Below are 23,463 nucleotides of genomic sequence, written 5' to 3'. Positions count from 1 at the left end.
AAGCAGGAGAAGAATATTTATGCCCTTGACTCTCTTTCTGGGGGGGTTTCCTTGGGCTGGAACGTTCCTCCACAGAAGGGTATAGCCCTTCTTCTGGTGACCCATTATATTGATGCCTCCGTCCAGGTTCTAGTGACCGCTCCTTAACCTTGACCTAAAGATGTAAAATGCTCTCATGTTATTTCGCTGTCCCTTGTGTTCCCACATCTTTGTGGATAACCCCTTCATTATACTTTCTTTGAACTATCATATCTGTATTTGTCATCCGTTTCCTGTTGGGACATTGATTGATTAAATCTGAAAATAAATCTTGTCCCTGGAGCCTCCTTAAGGGATCTATCTTCATTTGACATATAATAAGATCTCAAGAATGTATTGCCAGGAAAATACAGTGTAGGAATTATATTCTTATCGTATGCCAGACACTATGAAAGATCTTTAAAATGCAAAACTGTGTTTCCAAATCAGAGATATTTGTAAATTAGAATTCCTGAAAGATAGAGACCTTTGGTTGGATTGAGGAATGATGCTTCAGATACTCTCTCTTATCTTTAGGAAATATTGCTTGTGAAGCTCTGGCCAACCTGAGAGACTTACGGAAGCTCTCCTCTCTTCAACATTTATTTATTAATGAACGATTTATTGCTCACACATTGTATGTAAAACATCATACATTTAACCCCTATTTAACAAATGGAACAAATGGGTATCAAAGAAGTCATATATTATATCCTTGCCTTATGTCACAAAAGTAGTAATTGGTAGAATCAGGGCTTGAACTTAGATATTCTAACTCAAAATTTCATAGATTTCTATTACACTGTGTATCAGTGAAACAAAAAATCCCTTCTTTAGTATATTAAGAGTAACAGGACAAACACACACGTCTAATATTCAAATTAGGATGGAAAAGTTTCAAGGCAAAATTAGAGCTAGAAGGTGTTTACATATAGGAAATGTAGAGAGCACTTTTGGTGAAGCTTCTCTTAGGCTTTTTGGAAAAGGTGGTTAAGTCCAGTCCTAAAGTCCAGTTTAGGCATGTTAGATCCATGGAAGATATAGGGGCACTCAGGTCATGGGGGACCTTGGAATGCTAAGCCAGGGAATTTGAAATGGATCCCTTAGTCAATAGGTATTGTTTAAAAGTATTTGATAAAGATTGTGAGTAACATCAATGAATAATCAGTTAAGGTTTATGAAAATTAATTTGGCAGAACTTCAGAGAATAGATTGGAGATTTAAAAAAGAAAATAAAGGCAGGCCAGTTAGAAAACTTGATACATGAGAAGTGACAAAAATTAATGATAAGGTGACAAAGGGAATAAATAAGAAAAATGCAGGAACAGAAATAAAAAGATGCAATGACTAATTGGATTTTAAGAAATAGGAAAGAAGTTAAAGATGCCTGAAGTTTTGACCTTGAATTAATGGTAAGATAGTGCTTCTAAGAGCAGCAAAAAAAAAAAAAAAAAAAAAAAAAAGTAATTTTCTTGAAGGAGAGAGAGGTAGGAAAGAATAAAAACTTAGCTCTGAAAATGTTGATTTTGACACTGTAAGATAGAACTTATAGGTAGGTAATATTGGAATGTAGAAATGAAGCACAAAGTCAAGTTGATTGGATTCATCTGTATGATTATTTAGTAGATGTCTTGTCTTCATTTATAGAACATGGGTGGTCAGGGTTGGAGGGATGGTAGGAGGGAGTGTGGATCAAGGGGGAGCAGTGTCAAGACAGGATATTCTTGGAGGTCAAGTCAAACTGGGAGATGTGTTTATGCAAAGCTGCTCTGGCAGAGTGTGGTCAAGGTTGTATCTTAGAATATAGTGTTTAGTGACAAGTTCAATAATAACATAAAAATAGAAAAATAATCAGCAAGTTTGGTAGCTAAGAGGGAAGTGAAAAAGATGCATATGCTATAAAAAATACTGTTTTGAAGAGCTACTTAGTCATAGGTATGGACAGTGAGTATCCAGTACTGTTGTACCTGAATATTGTGAAGAATAGGGTGGTTGCTGAAAACCTTGGTGAATGAGGGTGATCATGTAAAAAGGAGAGGATGGAGAACTTAAGTCTGGAGGATGCCTATGTTTGAGCGTGGGGTACAACGGAGGAGGAAAAATGAAAAGAATCAGAGAAGGAGGAGACTAAGATGCAGTTACAACTGAGGAAAGAACAGTTTTTCAGGATAAAGAAATAGTCAAGTTCCCATGATGCTAACTGACGGAAGGTCATTGAAATGAACCATGATGATATTGAAAACGTTCAAGAACGGATTTTCGATATACTGTTGGACTGGAAGGCAGAGGTGCAGAGTTAAGGCAGCACGCTGTGGTGTAAAGGGCAGGAGTTCTGAAGTGTCACAGACCTGAATCGGAAGCCCAGTTCTGTCACTTGCTAGCTGTGTCAATTTGGCGAAATTACTCAAGAATATTCTTAGTTTCCTAAGCTGTAAAAAATAATTCCCAGTTGTATGATTCTTATAAGGATTCAATGAGGCAGGTGAAATTGCTTGGTAGAATGCCTAGAACATGGAAGACTCTTAATTAAATCCATTCCTTTAAGAAAATATTAAGTGGTCAGGAAGCAGAAAAAAGTTAAGAATAGGATAATCTTTTGAAAAGTTTCATGGTGAAAGGATCTGAGAGATTCGTAGGGAAGATTTTTTTAGGATAATTGGAACTGAGTATGTTTGTTTATAGAGGAGAGGAACCAAGAGGGGATAAAGAAAGTGAGGAGTCAAGAATAAAAAATAGCTGATGAATCAAGAGCCTGGATGACAGAAGATCAAGGATTTAGGATCAGGTGCAGAGGAAGAAGAAGTAGTCTCAGAAAGGAACATACACTGCTTTGGTGACTATTTGGAGGGAGAAGACAATAAATATGTTTTTAAGTGCAGAGAAAAGAAGCTGTAGGAGCTCTCTTTGAAAGCATGTGTCTTCTTAGTAAAGAACAAAGTCATTTACTAAGTGAAAGAATGATGAAGTAGAGCTTGAGTAGAGCAGAAAAATTTGAAAGCATATCATGAAGAAGGCCACGGGAGTCAATAGGGAAGAATAAATTGATTGCTCATCAAGAATGAGAGATCAGTGACTGATGTGGAGTTGAGACAGAAAGGTTTTGTAAGCAGACAGGGTAGGGGGTCCCCGGGGAAAGAAAACCAGGTGTAGCTTTCTTGACATAAGAGAAGTCATATTTGGCCTAAGGCATTTTGTGATCTAAGCCTGGCCACATGCTTGCCCTTGTCTCAGCAATTCATGATCTTAAGGGAAAAAAAGAATGCAGAAACAAGCGATTGTTATCAGACAAGAGAAGCAACAATCGCAAAGATGACCTATTAGACACCCAGTTCTCTTTCAATGGTAAAGACTAGCCTAAAGCACAGTCTTGAGCTGTTTGCAGAATTTAAATCCCCCCTCAACCATCAAATCAACTGGAATCTAAGGGATGATGAGGTTGGCCTTTTCTGACCCTCCTGACATTACTTCAATCAACTAAAGCTTGGACTCAGTGGACCTCTGCCCCAATTCTATGCTGAATTCTCCTCTGCTCAAGCCCCTTCATGAATATGCATGTACCATTAGCTTAAAACTTCCCAATTTTGCTGTCCAGGGAGACACTGCTTTGGGAAGGATCCCTGGTGTTCTCCTTACTTGCTGAAAGTAATAATAAATCCTTCCTTATCCAGATCTTTGTCTTGGTTGTGTCTATTGGCTTGATACCCACCAAGAGGCAAACCTGGTTTTCAGATAACAAAGGGAGTAGTTGGGTCTTGTACACTGTGGTGAAGGTCCCAACAAAGAAGGAAGATTGAAGCCTGTTTTAACTTCAAGGCAAGCCTGAGGCTAAGGCACATCCCGGAAGAGCTGGGACTCACCCTGACATAGGGGGAAGTTGCAGGGTGTACACCCCTCCACGGACCTCTGAGCAGAACATGAGATGGTCATTTGACTAACACTCTGGACTAGCGCCCCAAAGGGAAGGGCAAAAAATCTTTGATAGAGGATCATGTAAAACTGACAAAAAATCCTGTACATGACTTTTGGAGAACTTGATTTTCTTCAACTTGTTGGAGGAAACATCTCTCTCCATTTGGAGTAGGAAAAGAGCAAAGGTTTTCATCAGAGCAGGAGGCAGCCAATAGCAGCTTCAGAATGCAATCAACTGCCTTATAATGAAGAGTCCCAACCTCAGCCTTGGGAATCGGCAGAGGAATACATCGTTCCTAAAGAGACAGCAAGTATTTATGGTTTAAAAAGTCTTAAGGCTAATTAAGCCTACCATGCTTTATGCACCTATTATCATGATTTATTTGTTCATTAGCTCATTAATTCACTGAGTATCTACCATATGACAGACAATAATGGACTAGATACTTGGGATAGACAAGGTCCGTATTCTGAGGGAGCTAACATTCCAGCTGGAAATAGGATTGGGGGGAGAGAATACTGGAATATTAAAAAACTATCACACTGAGTCTTCAGAATCTGAAGGATTTTGTGTGTATGTGTGTATATGCCTGGGCACATGTGTATTTTGTGTGTATGTGTGTATATGCCTGGGCACACAGTGCAGGTTTAAATGTAAGTGTGTGTGTGTGTGTATATGCCTGAGCACATAGTGCAGGTTTAAATGTAAGTGTGTGTGTGTGTGTGTGTGTGTGTGTGCGTGTGAGATAAGGTTCAGAGAAAAGGTAGTAACTGTAGATTTTCCTGGCTATGCCAGCCTCCATATAAAGAAAGTAACTACCAAATAATATCGTTGTGGGAATGCTTTTAGGTATAGGGTAGCATAAGTTAGTGAAATACCTTTTTTACTCGTTTTGTTTTAAGGTTTGTTGCCTATCAAAGAAAAAATTTGATATTCAATATTGTCAAGATTACTGTGGTGAGCTAGATACTTTTATGCTACCAACTGGATTATAAATTGTTAAATCTTTCTGGAAAGCAATTTGGCAATATGTGTTAAGAGCATTAATATGTTCATATGTTTTCAATATGTGATTATAGTGAATTTATCTTAAGGGAAATAATGTATAACGTGGGCAAAGCTTTATGCACAGAGATACTATAGCCTAATTAATAACAAAAATAAAATGCTAAAATTTAAAATTATGCATGAATAGAGAAATGGTTGTCTTATTATTGTGCATGAATAGTATGAATATCATGTAAATAATTAAAATTATGTGCTCAAGGGGTTTTAATGACATGGGACAATATTTATGATATAGGAGGTTATATAAAAAGAACAGGATACAAATTTTTATATGCTGTATACCCTTAATATTTAAAACAATTCCATAAAATTTGATGGAAGGAAATTGGCCAACATACTTTATACTTTAAGCATTTTCTATGATTTGTACATGTGAGTTTTATATCCAGAAATACCAATAAATATTATTTTAGAAACCCTGTGTTAGAGTGGGTGTTAAATGCTTTTGTGATTGTTCCATAAAACATTAAGCCTTACTCTGGAATGATCTGGAAAATCAACACATATATAACCATAATATCAATTCAAATTTTTGCAAAAGAATTTGTCAGATGGGTATATTTTAGGGCAATGAGGGCAATTTTCTTTGCTGTTTTTCTTTAGAAAGATTTTTCTTAATTTTTTGACATGACAGATGAAGGCCTGTCCTTTGTCTGTGCATGGTGAACCCAGTGAAGTAGTAGAAATGGCCTTTAATGGACAATAGGAAATGATTTCAATTAATAGCAATCAAAGGTGTGTTAAAGATTAGAACAATACATCTTAAAATGTGGTCCTAGAGTCCCTCTCATTGGAATCTTCACCAATAATTGTTTAAAATGTAGATTTTTCTGACCTATTAAATCAGAATCTGAGGATGGGTACTGGAAAGTTATAGTTTTAATGATATACCCTAGGTAATCCTCCTGAGATTCTCTAAGATCTACAAGTTGAGGAAGAGAAGTTTGAGATTTAGACATTTTTGCCTAGGATCCTTAATAAACACTTGCTCCAATGTTTATTAAGTAAAATTAGACCTTTTCTCAATTGCATGGATCCAAACTATAAAGCACTTTGCTTCCCTGATAAGTTGGATTTGGGGGCTGGGGCCCATCTACTGCTCGACTGCAGTCTTATTAGAGAGGTTTAGATTTGGATTTCTTTGAGAGCAGACACAAGTGGTCAGTAACATTGCTGGGACTAGTGATAGGGGACAGCTTGGCTAGAAACCAGCAGCCCACCAGTTCCAGTTCCTTTGGGGGTCTCCTGTGGGTGAAATGCTTGCCTAGGGCATTTAAGTCATTGCAGGGTAGAGTTCACAAGTCTTAAGGAAACAGGCCTCCACAGAGAGCTGCAGTACCCTAGAGGTTAACAGTGTTAAAGGTAGTCACACCCACCACCTACGATGTGCCTGGGTTAATTAACCAACTCAGGTCTTAGATTCTTCTCATGTAAAATGGGGTTACTGCTGGTAGCAGCCTAATGATGAAAAATTGTGTGTAAATCATCTAGCACAAGGTCCAGCATGAAATAAGCACTTATATATGCTTGTAGTGATGACTTCACAAGAGCTGGACTATAACATCTTGGGAGCCAAGCTTTTCCAGTTGATTCTTCGAAGACCATGCTAGGTATCAGAAAAGCCTGGGGATTGGAGTAATTCCAGATTATTGTGTGTGGGGGGATGGCTATGGATCCAATAGTCCTTCATATGAGCTATATTTTTGATATCTGTTGGTTTCATGGAACATCCAACCCTAATGTTACTTATTGAAATCTATCCCCTCAGGGTTGGTGTAGGACTGAACTGAGTTATGTGAAGTATCATTCGCAGAATGACTTTCATTTGCATACCTTCTCCAGTTACAAAGAAAGTCAAAAGTCATTCCTGCACACACACACAAACACACACACATACACAGCCTTAACCCTGGCCACCTCTATTCATACTTCTGGGGTGCCACATTCTATAAAGCCATTTTAGGTTCTAAAAGTGTTTCTGGCTTTATGATGGTCCCTACCATGAAATACATTTCCATCATCATTTTCTTGACTTACTGGTAAATATTCCTTGAATAAAATGATTTGGTAGACTTGTCCCTAATTTAAACTTGCATCTGGAATTCCCTGGAGGTCCAGTGGTTAGGACTCTGTGCTTTCACTGCCGAAGGCTCAGGTTCAATCCCTGGTCGGCGAACCAAGTTCCCACAAACTGCGCGATGTGACCAACCATCCCCCCCTCAAAAAACAAAACAAAAAAACCCCCAAAAACTTGCATCTGCAAAGTGAAAGCCATTTCTAGTGGCTTCTCAACTTTAGGGAAATAACCTCTGCCACCCTCCCCGCCCCCCTGAAACAAAGTAATCAGGTCAAGACAGTTACCATGAGCAATCCTTTATATAATCCAGTTGCATAACACACTTCTTGAATAAATGACGTATCCTAATTTAGGATACATCACCAGATTCAAGTCAGAGAGTATCCTCTGCCAGTCAATATGAGTGCGGGTCACTGGAAGATCTCTTCGTAGAATTCTTCTTAGGGCTTCGTTTGATAACTCCTGTAATTCTTCTAAGACTGCAGCTTGAAATTTATTCTCTTGCTCTTCCACAAGCCTCGCAAAATTTAGAGCCAGTTGAGCTTGGTTAACTACTTCCAAGCTTTCTTTCAGGTCCTTGGAGATCTCGACATGAAGGTTGACACCCCTGAAGAAGTGAGCTTGCACAAAAATTCTCCCTGTTACCTGGGTTAGAAATGGATTGACTTGGAAAATCCATTTCGATTTCCAAAGGCCATTCCAGTAATCTCCTGTTTCGTAGCTGTGATCTTCAATGCAAGCGATCAAGAACTCTTTATTTTTCACCGTTTTTCTCAGCACATTGCAGTTCCCCGTTGGATAGTGGTCATTCACATACAGTTTTAAGGCGCACAGAACAACAGTCCTCAGGTGCTCCATCTCATTCTGAATGATGCCGTGACTTTGGATGTCTTTTAACTGGTTTTGAAGCAGGTCGAATTTGAAAGAAAGTTTGCTCTGGTAGTCAAAAAACCGGTAGTCACCCACTACGTTGTGGTGAGACAGGAGGACCGCATTCCCGTCGATGGAGAGCGGGATGTAATATTTTTGGCAATGTTGGTGACCTGCACACTCACCTAGATGGTGCATGAGTTTTTCATCACGGATAAGCAGACAGAGATCATCAAAGGCATTTACAAATTCCCCTGGAGGAGCCTGTATTAACAGTCTGAGAATTACTTTTTCTTTCTCTTTCTTACTCAGATCGCTAAGTGACATGTTTGCTTGTAGCAGAAGCAGAGCTTCTGAAATAAAGAGTGTTCAAAGATGAGAAAACATTCCATGGGACAACCTTCCCATCAAGGTGTTACACATTCAGCTTAAGATGACCGTGTCTGACCATGAAAAAACAGGTTGTCTGGCAAGCTCTGAGTCTCCTGATGAAGTCATAAAGAAGCTTTCTCTATGACGTATGGAACTTTCAATGATATCACATTAGGTGTTCAGACCAAAAGAAAAACATGATAGTCACCTGACAGCGTGGTGCCCAGCCAACCAGCTATAAGAACTTTGAAGATTTTAAGAACTTAGCCTCCAGAACAGCCTTCTTCAAAAGTGGTGTGTCTCTGTGTGCATTATATGTTGTCAGGGATCTAGAGAAGCAGCCCAGAGTTTCTAGAGAGTGTCTGGCAACCCTTTGCACCTTTTGGGGACCACAATGGCATTGATGTATAATCAGGCCCTCAGAATAACTGTCCCCAACCCAATGGAAGCACGCTATGCTGAAAGGTTTGAGGGGTTTAAACAAAATAATAAAAATAAAATGAGGTGCGATGGCAGTTCATGGGAAAATGCCAGACAGCAAGAGATGCCTCATGTATAAACATTGTGGGTTTGGAAATGGTCAGAACATGAGCAAGAAACCAGAAAGTTTTAAGGGCAGTGAAGTGAAGAGACCACATGTTACATATGGTTTCTGTGGGATTTAAGTGTTGAGCTAACTCCAAAGAACAAAGGCAACAAACCACTGTGTTTTCTGCTTTCTTTCTAGAAAAGGGGCAGTGGCATCAGTGGATGAGTTTCAAGAAATCCCTCTCCTGCAAAGGGGCAGCGTTAATCATATTTGGAACTTGTGGCAACTCATAATGGGGAGAAACTTCTAAGCGAGGAGAAACTACAGGAACTACAGGTCATGAAAATATGGAGAACAAATATCCACTCAGAGTGCTTTCTGTTCCTCTTTCCTCTTTCTTTTGATTTATCCCCTTTCCTTGATTCTTTTCTCATTCTTTTTGAAGAGTCCTGAACTTAAGTTTCTCTCATTTAAGCAAAAACTGCTTCCTTCCCTTTCTGCCCTGAGTTTTTCTGAGTTTCCCTAGCTTCCTGTATCTTTTTCTTATAATAACTTGAGCTTTGCCATATTAAGTCATTGCCATTAGTTTGAAGGGTTTCCAGTTAGTTCTAACAATCTGAAATTGAGTGTGTTGTTCAACAATTTTTACCAATACCTTTCACGATTTTATAGACTGTCGTATTAATTCTTCCTAACCTTAGTTTTTCAATTTGAAGTGTCCTAATTTTTGTAGTTTCTCTGTAGATAATAAGCAAGCTTGATTATTTTCGCCTTCTCTTTCATACTAAATAGACACTCACCATGGCATTTTTTTTTTTACTCTTTTTTATGGTCCTTAAAATGTTTTTTGGGGCAGGCGTGTAGCCTGACATTTGGCTAATGTAGTGGTAATCATCATATCAGCCATGGTTTGAACTCATTTAATGCCCCCACCTTCTGGAAGTATTAATTGGACCACTTTTCAGATGAGGAAACTAATGCTGAGAGAGATCAAGTGTTGATGTTCAGCTGTCTCCCAAGTTCACGTCTTCAGAAAATAGACTGTATTTCCCAAGTAATAGCTTGATTTCTCAAATGTTAACTTTTATTGTTTCCCTGTAATTTTTATTGTGTTATACCCTTTCATACCTTTACCACAGAGTAGTGCCTACTTAGTTTTTTTTAAATATTATGTATCATAAAATTGTTTTCTCATTTAAGCCTGAGATAGACTCTCCTCTGAAAATAAAAACGTTGAACTGAAGAGAGGTAAAATATTCTTTAGTCATTTTAAGTACTTAATGACTTTCTGTGAGAATTTCCTTAACTTCTTTTTTTGGTGTTCTTCGTACATGGTTTTTGTCCGTGGTTCGGGATGACTTTAAATGTGGAAAAATTACCCTAGAAAAAACTCTGAAATTACTTGAAAAATTAGATATTCGGTGCAATACTATTCATGTGAAGTATATTTTTAAGGTGAGATAATATCTGCCCTCTGAACACCCCACCCTAGGAAGGACTTAATCCAATATTGGAAAATGTCCATAACTACTTGGATGCTTTCTGAAGAAAATGCATATGAAAGATTAGTCTCTTAAGAACTAAAGCAATTAATTATGCTAAATATATTTATAATCAAGACAAAGAGTTTAGGTAAGACGTAAAATGAGTTGTTGATAAAATTTGAAATCATGCCAGGTTATTAGTTTAGAACAATCTGCTGAGAATGCAGGAATGTTCACATCAGATTAGGATTGGTCATCTGATTAGATCAAATCATATACATGATGAAATGGGTAAATGGATTGGATGTTAGTGATTTATAGAAGGAATGGGCAATCTTCAGAAAAATGGCATTTTTCTCACCTCAAAGCAGACAATCATGCCGTAAATTCTCTTTGTTTAAAGAAGAATTAGTAGGAAGGGAACCTGGATCAAGTCTGTCACTAGAGGACAAAGGGAAAGATCATGAAAAAAAAAAAGAAAAAGCCAAGTGTTAGCTGAGTTTTGCACTAAGAAGATGGCAAATTTCTTGGCGAGTCAGGCAAGAATACTAGACTGGCCGGCTCAGATAGTTAGGAAGATAGGCATCCTGAATACGATTTTGTTTCTTGAAAGTGAGTAGCCAGGTAACACAATCTAGGTTGAAATTGTTACCGACTAACACAAACTGGGAAGCTTGTGTTACCTTACCTGCGAGCTACTCAGTTAGCCTGATACACTTTTAGGGATGTTGGCAGACGCAGGTTTCCAGTTCAGAGAAAAAAGACAGCTTGGCACTCACAAAAATACCAACTGCCAGAGTATCAACATTTTGGTGCCATTTCTCCTAGCCCTGTTCCCAAAGTGTGATGTGAGGAGGTCAGGTGACACGTGCACGGGGCGGTGGGTGGCATTACCTGAGAGGGACCTCAAGTTTAGAAAGCCAGAGCTTTTATTATGGGCTGTAGGCCTGTCTGATCTTTGCCCTGGAGGCTGTCATTATCATTATTATCCTGGACAGTAAACAAACCTGCGTTTTCCTCTGGAGGGAGATACTATCTCTTCATTACGTAAACATCCTTGAAGAGCTAGTCCTGAAGAACGGGTGGTTGGTGCCTCTGCTTAGAAAATAAGCAGAAACACACAGCAGACCCAACAAGCATTTTTCTCAATAAGATTTAGCCCTCATGTTTACTAACCAAAAGAGGAGGCTTCAAAAAGAAAAGCTGTACTTCTCAGGAGACTGCAGTAAAAGACAAAGAATTCAGAGCTGTTTCTATGAATCCAAGTAGCTTGTGCTGCAATAAGCTATCAGAATTTTAATCAATTCATGCCTAATACCACAAGTGAAGAACACAAGTATCTGTGAAAGACCTTTACACATAGAATTTTCCCCCAGTGGTATTGCCCGAAGGAAGAAACAGCTATGTGCTTTCAGGTTTAATGAAATTCACATTCAACACAATATAGAGGTAGTAATATGCTAAATCTGCATCAAATGTGAAATATTGAAACTCTTATTTAGTGATTATCAAGTTGCTTTGAATTATCTGCAAGATAGAGATAGCTGTTTGAAATGCACTTGAGTAAAATGCATGCCATATTGAAAAGCGTCATGTAGAATGCTCAACAGTTATAACAAGTAAATAAATAGCTCATTAATTGAAATTTATGATTATTTGGACATAGCAGGACTGAAGGTCTATTTTGTTTAGCAAAACCTTTTTAAAGTAGCTATGAAAACAATGTTAATTATAGAAATTAGAGGGGCAGAGTTTGCTTAGAATACTTCAAAAAACCCTTTAAAATGACCTCAAATACTTTAGAAGCATAAATTACATATAAACAAGGCTGATGATTATGATAAACCATTCTCTTCTATTAAAATAATTCCCCTAGGCCCTCTAATAGAAAATATTTTGTTGCCTTAGGCTAAATTGCTGTGTATGCATTAAAATGTTGATTAAGTAGTATGCTCAGGGAAAATGTATTGGCTGACTGAATTTTCTGGAAAGGTGAAGACTAAGTTTAAACATCTGACTCTTTTGCTTTAACTTTTGTTGCTAATCTTTCCACACTTCAGGGTACACATTTTAGCCAGAGCAAATAAAATGAATCATAATGAATCTTTGTTTTTGGTGGCCACAAAAAAAAAAAAAAAAAAATGCTCATCTGTTGTCATTAGCAAGCTCAATGGATGTGGAGATTGTTGAATCTATTAGATTCTAGTTGTATAGTACTTGGCAAGCCAGAAATCTCTGAGCAAATGTCTTAACCTGCAGAATGGGGATACTAATATAGTTATTTTGCAGGATGGTTCTGAATATTAAATAAGATATCGTTTGTGAATGTACCTAGTACCAGGCTAGGCATAAAGTAGGCACTCGATAAATATTAGTTGAAGCTACTTCATGATCATTCAAAAAAATATAGAAAATTACATTACATTCATTGATTTCCTAAGAAGCTGACATAAATTCTGACATGAATTAATTTTCTAAGGTGAAATTTTGTTATAAAATTTGAGTAAAGAACATGTAAATTTATGACCCTGTCAAAATATTGTAAACTTCTTTTTACAAAATTAATTATTGAGTCATGGCTTGAGCAGCAGTTCTCTAAGTTTCTTTTTTATCCCTTTACTAACATTTTTTGATTGCTTTATTATTATCTTTAATTTGTAGCATGTCAGCTATTTTTAGGAAATATTATGTGCCATTTCAATACATATAGCTAGTCTTAGATTACACTCTTGATTTTTGCTGAGTATGAAATAGTATCCTCTTCAATTTCAAGAATTTATATTATTATGGGACTAACCTTAAGTCTTCAAATTCTCTAAGCAGTTAGCAACCATTATTAAATCTACAGTATGTGCATGGCACTCTGTTAGAAACCGCGGATTGTAAAAAGTAAACTGTATGTCTCTTTTAAGGAGAAAAGAAATACAGAAATTACTGTTCCAGAAGTAGATTATAATAAATTTCCTAGGTAATACTAACAGGGAATCTGAGAAGACAGAGACTCTAACATGGGCTTTTATAAAAGATTCCATGGTGGAGGTGGCATTCTTGCTGGACCTTGAGGAGTGAAAAGCAATATGTGTAGATCACATTGCTAGAAGTGGTTGAAGAATCAAAGGTAAGCAGCCATGACTTGAGTGTAGGATGCTCCAAGGGGAGTGGTGAGAAATAGCTGCAAACGCAAGTTATGGCCAGATGATAGAAATCCTGACTGGTAGGCCGTGGAATTTGGACTTACTTTTGTAGGCAATGGGTAGCCATTGGCATTTTTTGAGCAGGGAAATATTGCATATTTTAGGATAAATCTGGCAGCAGTATAGAATGGATTGGGACTTAGAAGGCAGAGAGATGAGGTAGGATATTCCTCTGCCCTACAAATCTGCATCTTGGGTCAATTCAGGCACTTACATTTGTGTTTTGTTCCACCTCTAGTTTATGATTTCCTACCTTAGTTGGTTCTCCAGAGTCTGAGTTCATTTTTAATCTTATCTGAAAAATAAATTGCACCATATCCTCTCCTAAATGTTACAGTCTCTCTTTTCGCAGATAAACTGAAAGAATCCTTTACATTTCTTCTTCCAACTTCTTCAATGTTTCATTGCAATAAATTTTGCCTTCACACCTGTTTTGAAAACCTCTTTATTTTGAAAATGCTAAATTCAATGGTTAGCTTCTCCATGCATTTTATTTATCCCTCTTTTCTTAAACTTCTCTCTATTCTAACTCCGAAGACATCACTCTCTCCAGGTTTTTCTTTAAAATTTCATATCGTTCCTCCATCTGTCCTGCTAGCATTCCTCTTCTGTTCTCCTCTTAAAGTTGAGTTCTTAATTTTCTTTCTTTTTACTTAACAAACTCTTCCTGAGCAATCTTCATGAGTCTTTCTCTGCTCCCACCTCCAATTTTATTGAGACATAATTGACATATAGTATTGTATTAGCTTTAGGTGTAACAGCATGATGATTTGATATATGTATATATTATGAAGTGATTACCATGATAAGTTTAGTAGATATTTATCTCTTCACATAGGTACAAATTTTTTTCTTGTGATGAGAAACTTTAAGAGTACTTTCTTAGCAACTTTCAAATATATGATATAGCAGTATTATCTATAGTTACCACGCTGTACAGTACATCCCAGAATGATTTATCTTATAACTGGAAGTTTGTACTTTTTGACCACCTTCATCCATCCTGCCCCTCTTCTACGCCCTAGCTGTTCTCATCCACCCCACCATAGCTAGGGAACCACTTATCTGTTCTCTAGCTATGAGTTCTTTTTTTTTTTTTTAGATTCCACATGTACATGAGATCATACAGTATTTGTCTTTGCCCGTCTGACTTATTTCACTTAGCATAAGGCCCTCAAGGTCCATGCATGACATCACAAATTACAGAATTTCCTTCTTTTTTATGGATGAAAATTATTATATATATTTATGTGATATATATATACACACACACATATAGATCTCATATTCTCTTTATCCACGTAGGTTGTTTCCATGCCTTGACTATTGTAAATAATGCTGCAATGAACATGGGGGGTGTGCAGATAGCTTTTCAAGATAGTGATTTCGTTTCCTTTGAATGAGTGCCAAGAAGTGAACTTGTTGAATGTTATGGTAGTTCTGTTTTTCGTTGTTTGAGGAACTTCCATATTGTTTATGACCATTATTTCAACTCTTTATCAAGTAATTCACTTATTTCTGTTTCTGGGGTTTTATCTTGTTCTTTTGTTCGGAACATATTCCTCTGTTTCTTCATTTTCTTTTACTCTCTGTCAGTTTCTGTGCCTTAGATGGAACAGCCCCCTTGCCAGTCTTGCCAGTCTTGAAGGGGTGGTCTCATGTAGGAGATGAAACTTATCACTCAGTTCAGCCCTGGTTCTGGTTTGTCTCTCAACCTCTGTGACGGTCCAAGCAGCCTACTTCATTCTGAATGGCTCCCAGTCGCTGAGGGTGTACCAGGACCTGGCAGCGTCTCATAACGGAGGATCAGGCAGCATCTAGATGCAGGCTGATTGGAAGCTGGACCCTCAGGCAGCAGCTTGTAAAGTGTGCAAATAGACATCTTTCAGGGAAAGACTGGAAGATGGGGGCATCAGTCCATTCCCTCTGAGCAGAGCCCCAGAGGGACTGCCAGCCAAGGACCTTCTCTTTGTTTGGCAGGGTTCTGCTGAACCCGTGAACACAAGCCCCACTGGCTGCCAGAGCCAGGCTATCGAGGGGCGTGTCCTCTGGGAAACAGCTGGTGTACACAAGCTCCCGGCCTTAGGCTACAATCTCCAAGGTATGCAAATAGGCCTTCTTCAGGAAAGACTGGGACTTGGGTGCCTCTGGCTGCTGTATCTGTGCAACAGAAGCAGAAGGAAACAGAATGAAAAAAGAGAAAAAACCAAGTTTGCCAGGTAGTTTAAACAAGTATGTCAGAGTTTGGGAAGAAAGTTGCAAGTCATATGATTTCCTAGAATATATTCTGAATAATTTGTTTTTAGTGTAATTTCAGAGATAATTTTAAATGTTACATTTTATTTTAAAAGTTCTTGTTTTGATAGATCAGCTTTCTCAAGATGTCATTTTTAAAGCAACATTTCATCTTTTTACTAACAAACTGAGCAATGGAGAATGGTAACAAAATGAAAAGCCTTAATTCTATTTTCTAAAGTGTACTATCAGAATGACTAACAATAGAATTATTTTAATATGTTCTTTTATCCTCCTGTATTCAGTCATTCATTTAAACATATAATCACTAGCCTCCTACTTTAGGGTAGGTCCAGTACCAGGTATTGGGAGTAAAAATAAGAATAAAATATCTACCTTCATGGGGTTCATCTTCTTAAGGTAAAAGATACATTTTAAAATTATACATAAATAATGAAAGAGTTGTTTGGGAAAGTTCTTTTTGTAACGCTTGCAAAGAATAACCACTTAATGAGCTTCTTTTTTTTTTTTTTTTGTAAACAGGAGAAAGATGGCTTCATTACTCTTATTTTATGTTGTAAACTGTAAATGATTAATATGTAACATTTTAAAAAGCTATAGTATTCCCTGCAGTGGGGCCTGAGATTTTGCATATTTTCTGTAATATGTTTTTAAAAATAGTTTTCCTACTCTCCCTAGCTTTAGGGAGATATTTAGCTCCTTTATCCAATTAAATGAACATATTTCACCAGGATCATAAAATTGTTTAGGTGCTGGACCAAGTTCTGAAGACCTCAGTCAGGCACTCTTATAAGTACTTAGGATACAAGAAACAGATGACAGACTTCCTGTCTGAGACAATTCAGCAATTCTAGAAGAGAAGTAGAAAAAAAGGCTTTAATTCCAGTGTAATAAACCCTAGGAGAGAAGAAGGTACAGAATCACATAAGAATCCTGAGTAGGACTCTCTAACTTAGCCTGAGGAAGAGACACAGAGGGACATAAGGGAAGACTTCTAGAGAAGGACACTTTTTCGAGGATTAGTAGAAATTCGTAAGTTAAGAAGTACAATAAAAGAAGAGCATTCCAGACAGAAGAAACAGCCTTTACAATAACAAGAGACAGCTTGATGTTTATACTGCAACTAATTCAGAGCACAGGCAGTGTGAAGTGCAAGGGAGAAGAGGGTGAGGGCAGAAACCATCAGTGATGTCTTCAAGGGTCTTGGATTCCACACAACAGTTTGGATTTTGTCCTGAACACAAAGGAGAAACACTGAGAAATTTAAGAGAGTTAAAGAGATCAGACTTGTATTTGACACAATTTATTTATTTATGCACATATACTCTCAATACATGCAATGGTGTATTGTTTTTTCTTTCCTCCCGTTACTTGTCCTTATTGTTTTGAAGTTAGTTCAAGTCCTGGTCTACCATGCCTGTGAGACTGGGGACAATTTACATAAGATTTTTGACCTTCAGTTCCCTCCTACAGGGGAGATATTAATACATTGGTACCCTACACGTTGTGGCTGCTCTTATGTGCCTCAGTACTCAGATTTGAACCTTCCTTGCTTATCACTTTTCTTCTTCTTGCTTCCCTTATGCTGACACTCTGTCATCTTTCTTCTCCTTATTACTTACCCTTTGTTGCTTTCCTTTTCCTTTTCTCTTTCTATCAAAATTAGAACTTCCCATCTTCAGCGATACGATTCTCACCTCTTGTGTGTGGTTTTTCTTTTTTGGTAATTTGATTAATTTTTGACCCTTCATTTCCTTTGGGTTTGATCAACTGTAGCAATTATTTGGATTTGTGGAATTTTGTTTCAACTTTATATCTCTAATTCTTTCTAGTATCAGATAACAACTTCAATCTTTAGGGAAAAACAAAACAGAACAAGTTACCAGAGGACATTTCAGATGGTCAAGTTTATATCCTGCTTGAAAGAAACAAAATGTTCATTGCTTAGTGGATAAAGTATATCTTATTTTATGTTGCTATTCAGTAAGACAGAAGTTTTAATTCATACAATTTTACATGACAAAATGTTTCAGGAATTACAGGCACACTTTGATTTTTATTGACTTGCTTAAGATCTTATGACAAATTATGAGCAAAATGGAGCTAAATTTAAAAAAAATTAATTCTGTAACATTGACTTATGTGGACCTCAAAATCCAGAATTTCAAAACAGTAAGTTGAACTTCATAGTCTACTGAGATTATTGATAATATGAATTATTTTTAAGATTATGTAATTTTAAGGTGCTATTATTGTTTAATGAGCTCTGGAGACCCAACTTCTCATTTGACGACCACCGATTCCAACCTTCTTCCCAAGCTTATCACCGTCTCATTCCCACTGGGGCTCCATTCCAGCCCCTGCTTCTTCAAGCTGCTCTGTACGTGTAAATTAATGCTCCTCCTTGAACTAAGCGGGTGCTCTTCCTACTTGATTCCCAGCTCAGACTGTTTCTTGGATTCCTCAGATCAAACACTCTGGTAACCACCAGTGAACTTTTCCTAAAAAAGTGAAGAGATCATTTCCAGCACGTTTATCCTCTGTTGTACCTTAGGGTTGTTTTATAGTTAAAATTGTCAAAAGATGAGACACTAGGATGGAGGGTGTGAGGGAAACAGACATAGATAAGACCTAACAATACACTGATATCTCCATCCTCATAGCAACCTGTTGACATAAGTAGTGCTATCTATCCCCATTTTGTAGATGAAGAGTATGAAGCTCATAGTTTAATTTAGACGTTCAAAATCCCACATACTTTGGAGCTAGGAATATAATGTCAGCTCCGACTGTCTACAGATTGTCAGCTTTTCACCACAATAGAGTGGCCCTTTAACATGAGCTTTCTGTACTTAAGCTTAAGTACTTTGCAATGTATTGAGAAAATTAAAATATAAATAGCCTCTCTGGAAAGTAAATGTCCTTCTAAGGTGCACTTCCTATACCTCAGTTTTTTATTTGTAAGTGATACTCTAATTCTACTAGTTATTCTAACTCTCCCCAACTCCAGACTTTCTTGACTTCTCTCCTTCATGCATCTAAAATGTTAATGTGTTGAATCCTTCTGACCTCTCTCTTCATAATTTTACTGACACCTGTTCTTTAGTTTCTACTCACCACCTCCCACCTGGATGGCATCTTCTCTCTTCCCTTACCTGCAGTTCTCTGTCTCTTCCCATCGGTAATGCACAACTAATCACGACTGAACCTCTCCTTTGCTAGTCATTTTCCTACTCAGAACCTCACAGTGATTCTGTTACTTTAAATAACTGGACCCAGCCTACTTTCCTGTCACTTATAAAGTTCAAATGTGAATTTTCCAGAACAACCAGGTGAAGCTACTCTTTCTCTTCGAAACTGACCTTGTTTGTCCCTCTCCCAGTTCCTTCAGTGATTATGCAGATTCCACTTCCTCAAAGTATTACCACCTATTGCAGCTTCTGTATTTACAGTGATCTTGAATGACTGATTTACTCTGACATTTATGGTGCAGGATGCCTATTGGTGACATGGGGTTACATACTGTTTGGATGGTTTCAAGAAGCTACTCAAGTAGAGTAGAATAGAAAAATGAAATGTGTAATTGAAAGATAACCTAGAATCCTCATCTTCTCCCATACTTCTTTCCATTCCAACTATGGCTATCGGGTTGTTTTGTTTTGTTTTTTACACAGAGGGTCTTCTTATTTCTGACCATTTCTTTACAAACATCCACCCAGGAATAACTCCAACATGTTCATCTCAAGCCTGTATCCCCCTCCAGATATTCAGATTCATATTTCTGACTCTATAGAACACATGTCCCTGAAAGTTCCATGACCTCTCAGAGTCAACATTTCCCTCTGCAATCCTGCACCCCTGCTGGATCACCTTTCCTTTTCCCAGTCAGACTGAGCAGATCTGAAACCACAAGTCTGTTTTCCCTTCATGATGGACCCATGTCCTAGATTTCAGTTTCCAAGTGCCCAAAACAAAGCTTTTGATAGAGGAAACGAACTAGGCAAGGACAAAACAGCAGACTATAATGAGCTCTATGGGATGGCATATGTCATCACCACAGTGAGGAGAAGGTCTGAGGCAAATCCAAATGGTTCTGGGATGTCCTATGTCTGGAAGAATCTCTAGCAGCTTAGCCTGAATTTGGGCAAGTCTTTCCGGGTAAAGAACTGCATGAGGGCTCTAACTCTTCCCAGGGGCAGGATACACTTCTTCACTTAAACTGGGCAGCGCTGGCCACTGGGTTTTAAGTGGTGATGATCCACTAACCTTTCCTCAACTTTGGCACCATTTCATGCAGTTTTATGTATTTTACCTGAAATAAGAATCCAATGCAACTTCTTTCCAGCATAAGTTGGTATATATGTTACACAAATACTCTAACGTCTTCATTTTGTGTATTTTTTATATTCACAATGTGAGCCCACCAGTCATTTTTTTTTAGTAGAATAATGACAGGCTGAAGCAAGGAAGAATCACCATAGAAGAATTTAGAAGAATTTATCGAATTATTGCACACAGAGAAGAAATTATTGAGATTTTCAACACGTGTTCTGAAAACCGGAAATTTCTTTTTGAAAAGAATCTGGCCCAATTTTTGACACAAGAGCAGTATACACTTGACATTAATAAAAGTACTGCTTCTGAGATCATTCAAAAATATGAGCCTATTGAAGAAGGTATGCTTGTATTTCAAAGTTTTATCAAATATTTATATGCAAACTATTTTTTAAGAATTGTACTTATTAAATTCAAAGTTTTGATTGGGTCAGATTTCTTATGGGTAATATTATATGTTGGCTGTTTTAATTTCATATTTTACAGACAGCAGATGTATCTTTTAGAAAGCTATGTTGTGTAACAGAGGCATTCTTTCATTGTCCAGTTCCTTTCTTTTAGCTGCTTCTGTATATCTCTCAAGTGTTCAGAGATTAGCTTATGCAGGGAAAGCAAGATGAGGATTCTATTACAAGTACTCTTGATATTCATTAATAAGATAAAAACCCAGGTATAGGCACTTTTCCATTTTTATACACTATCTTATTGAAAAAATATATAAATATTAAATTAGCTAAATGAAAACAATTCTAGGAAAGAATAAAACATTATAAAATCACTAATTTTCCTGTTGTTTATACACATAATTGTCTACAACATTTCATAAACATTAAAACATTTTTGTTTTTCTTTCATTTTTTGAATGAAGTCATCTGGTTTAAGTTCAATGACCATTTTGGCTAGTGAGCTGTCGTATAGTTTTTTTTTTTTTTTTCATATAGTTTTTGATCTCTGTCTCATCTTTCATTGGCTGAAATATTTCAATTTTTTCCATTTATGTTCATTTTTAAATAAAATAATAAATAATAATGTAATAAAATATGCACAAAAAACACTATTAAAGCATGCTGTTTAACCCTACAGAAATTAGTAGAATAGCTCAAAATATTTATTAACAAGGGATATATGAAAGCCCAAGTTCTGCCTTTGGAAACTGGTTTATGGCCACCAATGCTTAACATATGATAATATGGGTCCTAAGAAAACAAAACTTATTCCTTCATGGGCTCGTGCATTCATAATTTATTCAAATATTTATCTGTGGCCACTGAGTATGGTTCTAGGAGCTGGGGATACAGTGGAGAGCAAAGCAAACTAGGTCTCATATTCCTGATAGGGGTTGGAGGGAGATTGACAATAAATAATTAAACATACAAATGGATAATTTCAGGGAGTGCTACGTACTGTGAAAAAAATAAAATAGAGAGTAGACAAGCACGAGGTCTAGCTCAGGTTGGTTGTTTTTTTTAAATTTTTATTTATTATATTTAAAAATTTTTCTTTTTATTTTTTGGTTTTTTTTAAACATCTTTATTAGAGTATAATTGCTTAACAATGGTGTGTCAGTTTCTGCTTTATAACAAAGTGAATCAGTTATACATATACATATGTCTCCATAGGTTGGTTGTTTAGGAGAGTCCTCGATGGGGATGCGATATTTGAGCTGAGACTTAAGTGGTGAGAAAGAACTAGACATGTGACAAAATGGGGGAAGAGAGGTGTTGGCCCTGAGTTGGAGAATCGAGGAACAAGAGGAGGACAGTGTGGTTGGAACCTGGAGAATGAGGGCAAAAAGCGTTTGGACAGGGATTAAGTCATGTTGGTCTTGTTGGCCATAATTAAGATTTTGGCTCATGACTCAGTGCCACGTAAAGACCTTGGAGGCTTTTAAGTATCATGGTGGTAAGACTGAAGATAGTGGTAGTAAGAGTTTGGTCTGATCACCATTAAAACTTTGCAGGTTTGCAACAAGATTAAGAGCTTGCATCAGAACGTAAAACAAGTACATCTCTAAGCACATCTGATGAGTCCAGCTGATGACTTCTTTCCTTTCAATAGCAAAGACTTTCTCTAAGAAAGTAGTGAATTGATTTAGGCTCTGGTTCAAGCTCTTTATGTCATTGCCACCTGGAAACAACCAGTTCACAGACAAGCGCTTTTAGTAGCATTATTCCAGTCAATATTCAAAAACAAAATTACCACTGTTACCTGCAGGTGGTAAATTAAAAGATACAAAGGGATAATGGGATGGTGCCAGTGACATCTTGGAATTGTGTTTGTATTTTGACCATAATATTACACTGTTAATCTATTTCATCTTTTGGGCCTTACTCTGCTTCCATTCAGATAGTTTCACACAGCCAAGACCTTGCATTTCATTTACATGGCTATTGATCACTTTAGAGACTTATTAAGGTCAATTTGAATTATGATCTTACAGTCCCAAATGCTGCCAAGTTTCTCAGTCTCATCCCACATTGATACTTGACATATGTCAATACCAAATGAGGAAAACTTCATTTTATTTTAAAAATAAAAATCCATGAGATTAACTCTCATCTCAGTCTGGTAGTTTTTAAAGGCACAAGAGGAGTTTGTTTTCTATTCCATTACCAAAGATAGTTACTTAATTAGTTAATAGTTCAAAAGGGCTATAGGCCAATCACTGCTAATTGCACTGGGAAAAAGAATAAATTCATGCAAATCATTATTATTACAATATATGATGCCTTTGCCCCATACACTCACACGTTTCTAAATTTGCATAACTTTGAAATAGTTCGCATGACTGTAAACATTTTATGTATTTTCTTCTAGCTTTCATTTTTTAAACCAAAATTGTAAGAGCATTTTGAATGCTGGCTTTTTCATTTTTATAATGTCATAAACATTTACTTATGTCACTATATATTTTTTTTCTGATACATTATTTGTAATGGCTGCTTAGTATTGTATCATAGCTTGAGATTTAATTTGTTTCCTCCCCCCATTTATTTTGCTTTTATAAATAATGCTAGTGTGAGCATTCTTGCACATCCATCTTTGTCTGAGGCTCTATTTCTGTAGTATAAATTCCCAGAAATAAAATTCTTTGCCAAGGATCACCACTCTCTATTCTAAAGTGAATACTCACACCAACTTTTAATTTGAGGCAAACTGAGTAATCAACAACAAAAGCAACAGTAACTAACCTTTATAGAGCTAATATATAAAGTTAGTATGCAGGGATGGGTGTTATGATTACAGTAAGTCCCCTACATATGAACGAGTTCCATTCCGAGAGTGAATTTGTAAGTCCAATTTGTTCGTAAGTCCAACAAAGTTAGCCTAGGTACCCAACTAACACAATC

The 23,463-nt window shown here is 37.1% G+C and overlaps 2 protein-coding genes across 2 annotated transcripts in view; one reads left to right on the top strand and one right to left on the bottom strand.

Annotated features, from left to right (window-relative positions):
* Window positions 1-7,356: 7,356 nt before the first annotated feature.
* On the bottom strand, window positions 7,357-8,433 carry CAPZA3 (capping actin protein of muscle Z-line subunit alpha 3). The gene has a single exon (XM_036867356.1). It carries the CDS (start codon window positions 8,268-8,270, stop codon window positions 7,371-7,373), a length of 900 nt encoding a protein of 299 aa, XP_036723251.1. The 5' UTR covers window positions 8,271-8,433; the 3' UTR covers window positions 7,357-7,370.
* A 276-nt stretch (window positions 8,434-8,709) lies between these two features.
* The window catches only part of PLCZ1 (phospholipase C zeta 1), a 47,994-nt gene continuing 33,240 nt past the window's right edge, over window positions 8,710-23,463 (top strand). The window contains exons 1-3 of the mRNA XM_036865917.1: window positions 8,710-8,780; window positions 10,140-10,299; window positions 20,223-20,454. Of these exons, the coding sequence (XP_036721812.1) occupies window positions 8,710-8,780; window positions 10,140-10,299; window positions 20,223-20,454 (463 nt within the window). The remainder of the gene's footprint in view (window positions 8,781-10,139; window positions 10,300-20,222; window positions 20,455-23,463) is intronic.

The sequence above is a fragment of the Balaenoptera musculus genome, chromosome 10 (assembly GCF_009873245.2).
Source record: "Balaenoptera musculus isolate JJ_BM4_2016_0621 chromosome 10, mBalMus1.pri.v3, whole genome shotgun sequence".
Classification (NCBI taxonomy): domain Eukaryota; kingdom Metazoa; phylum Chordata; class Mammalia; order Artiodactyla; family Balaenopteridae; genus Balaenoptera; species Balaenoptera musculus.
Note: the sequence above shows the minus strand (reverse complement) of the source record. Positions and strands in the feature narration are given on the sequence as shown.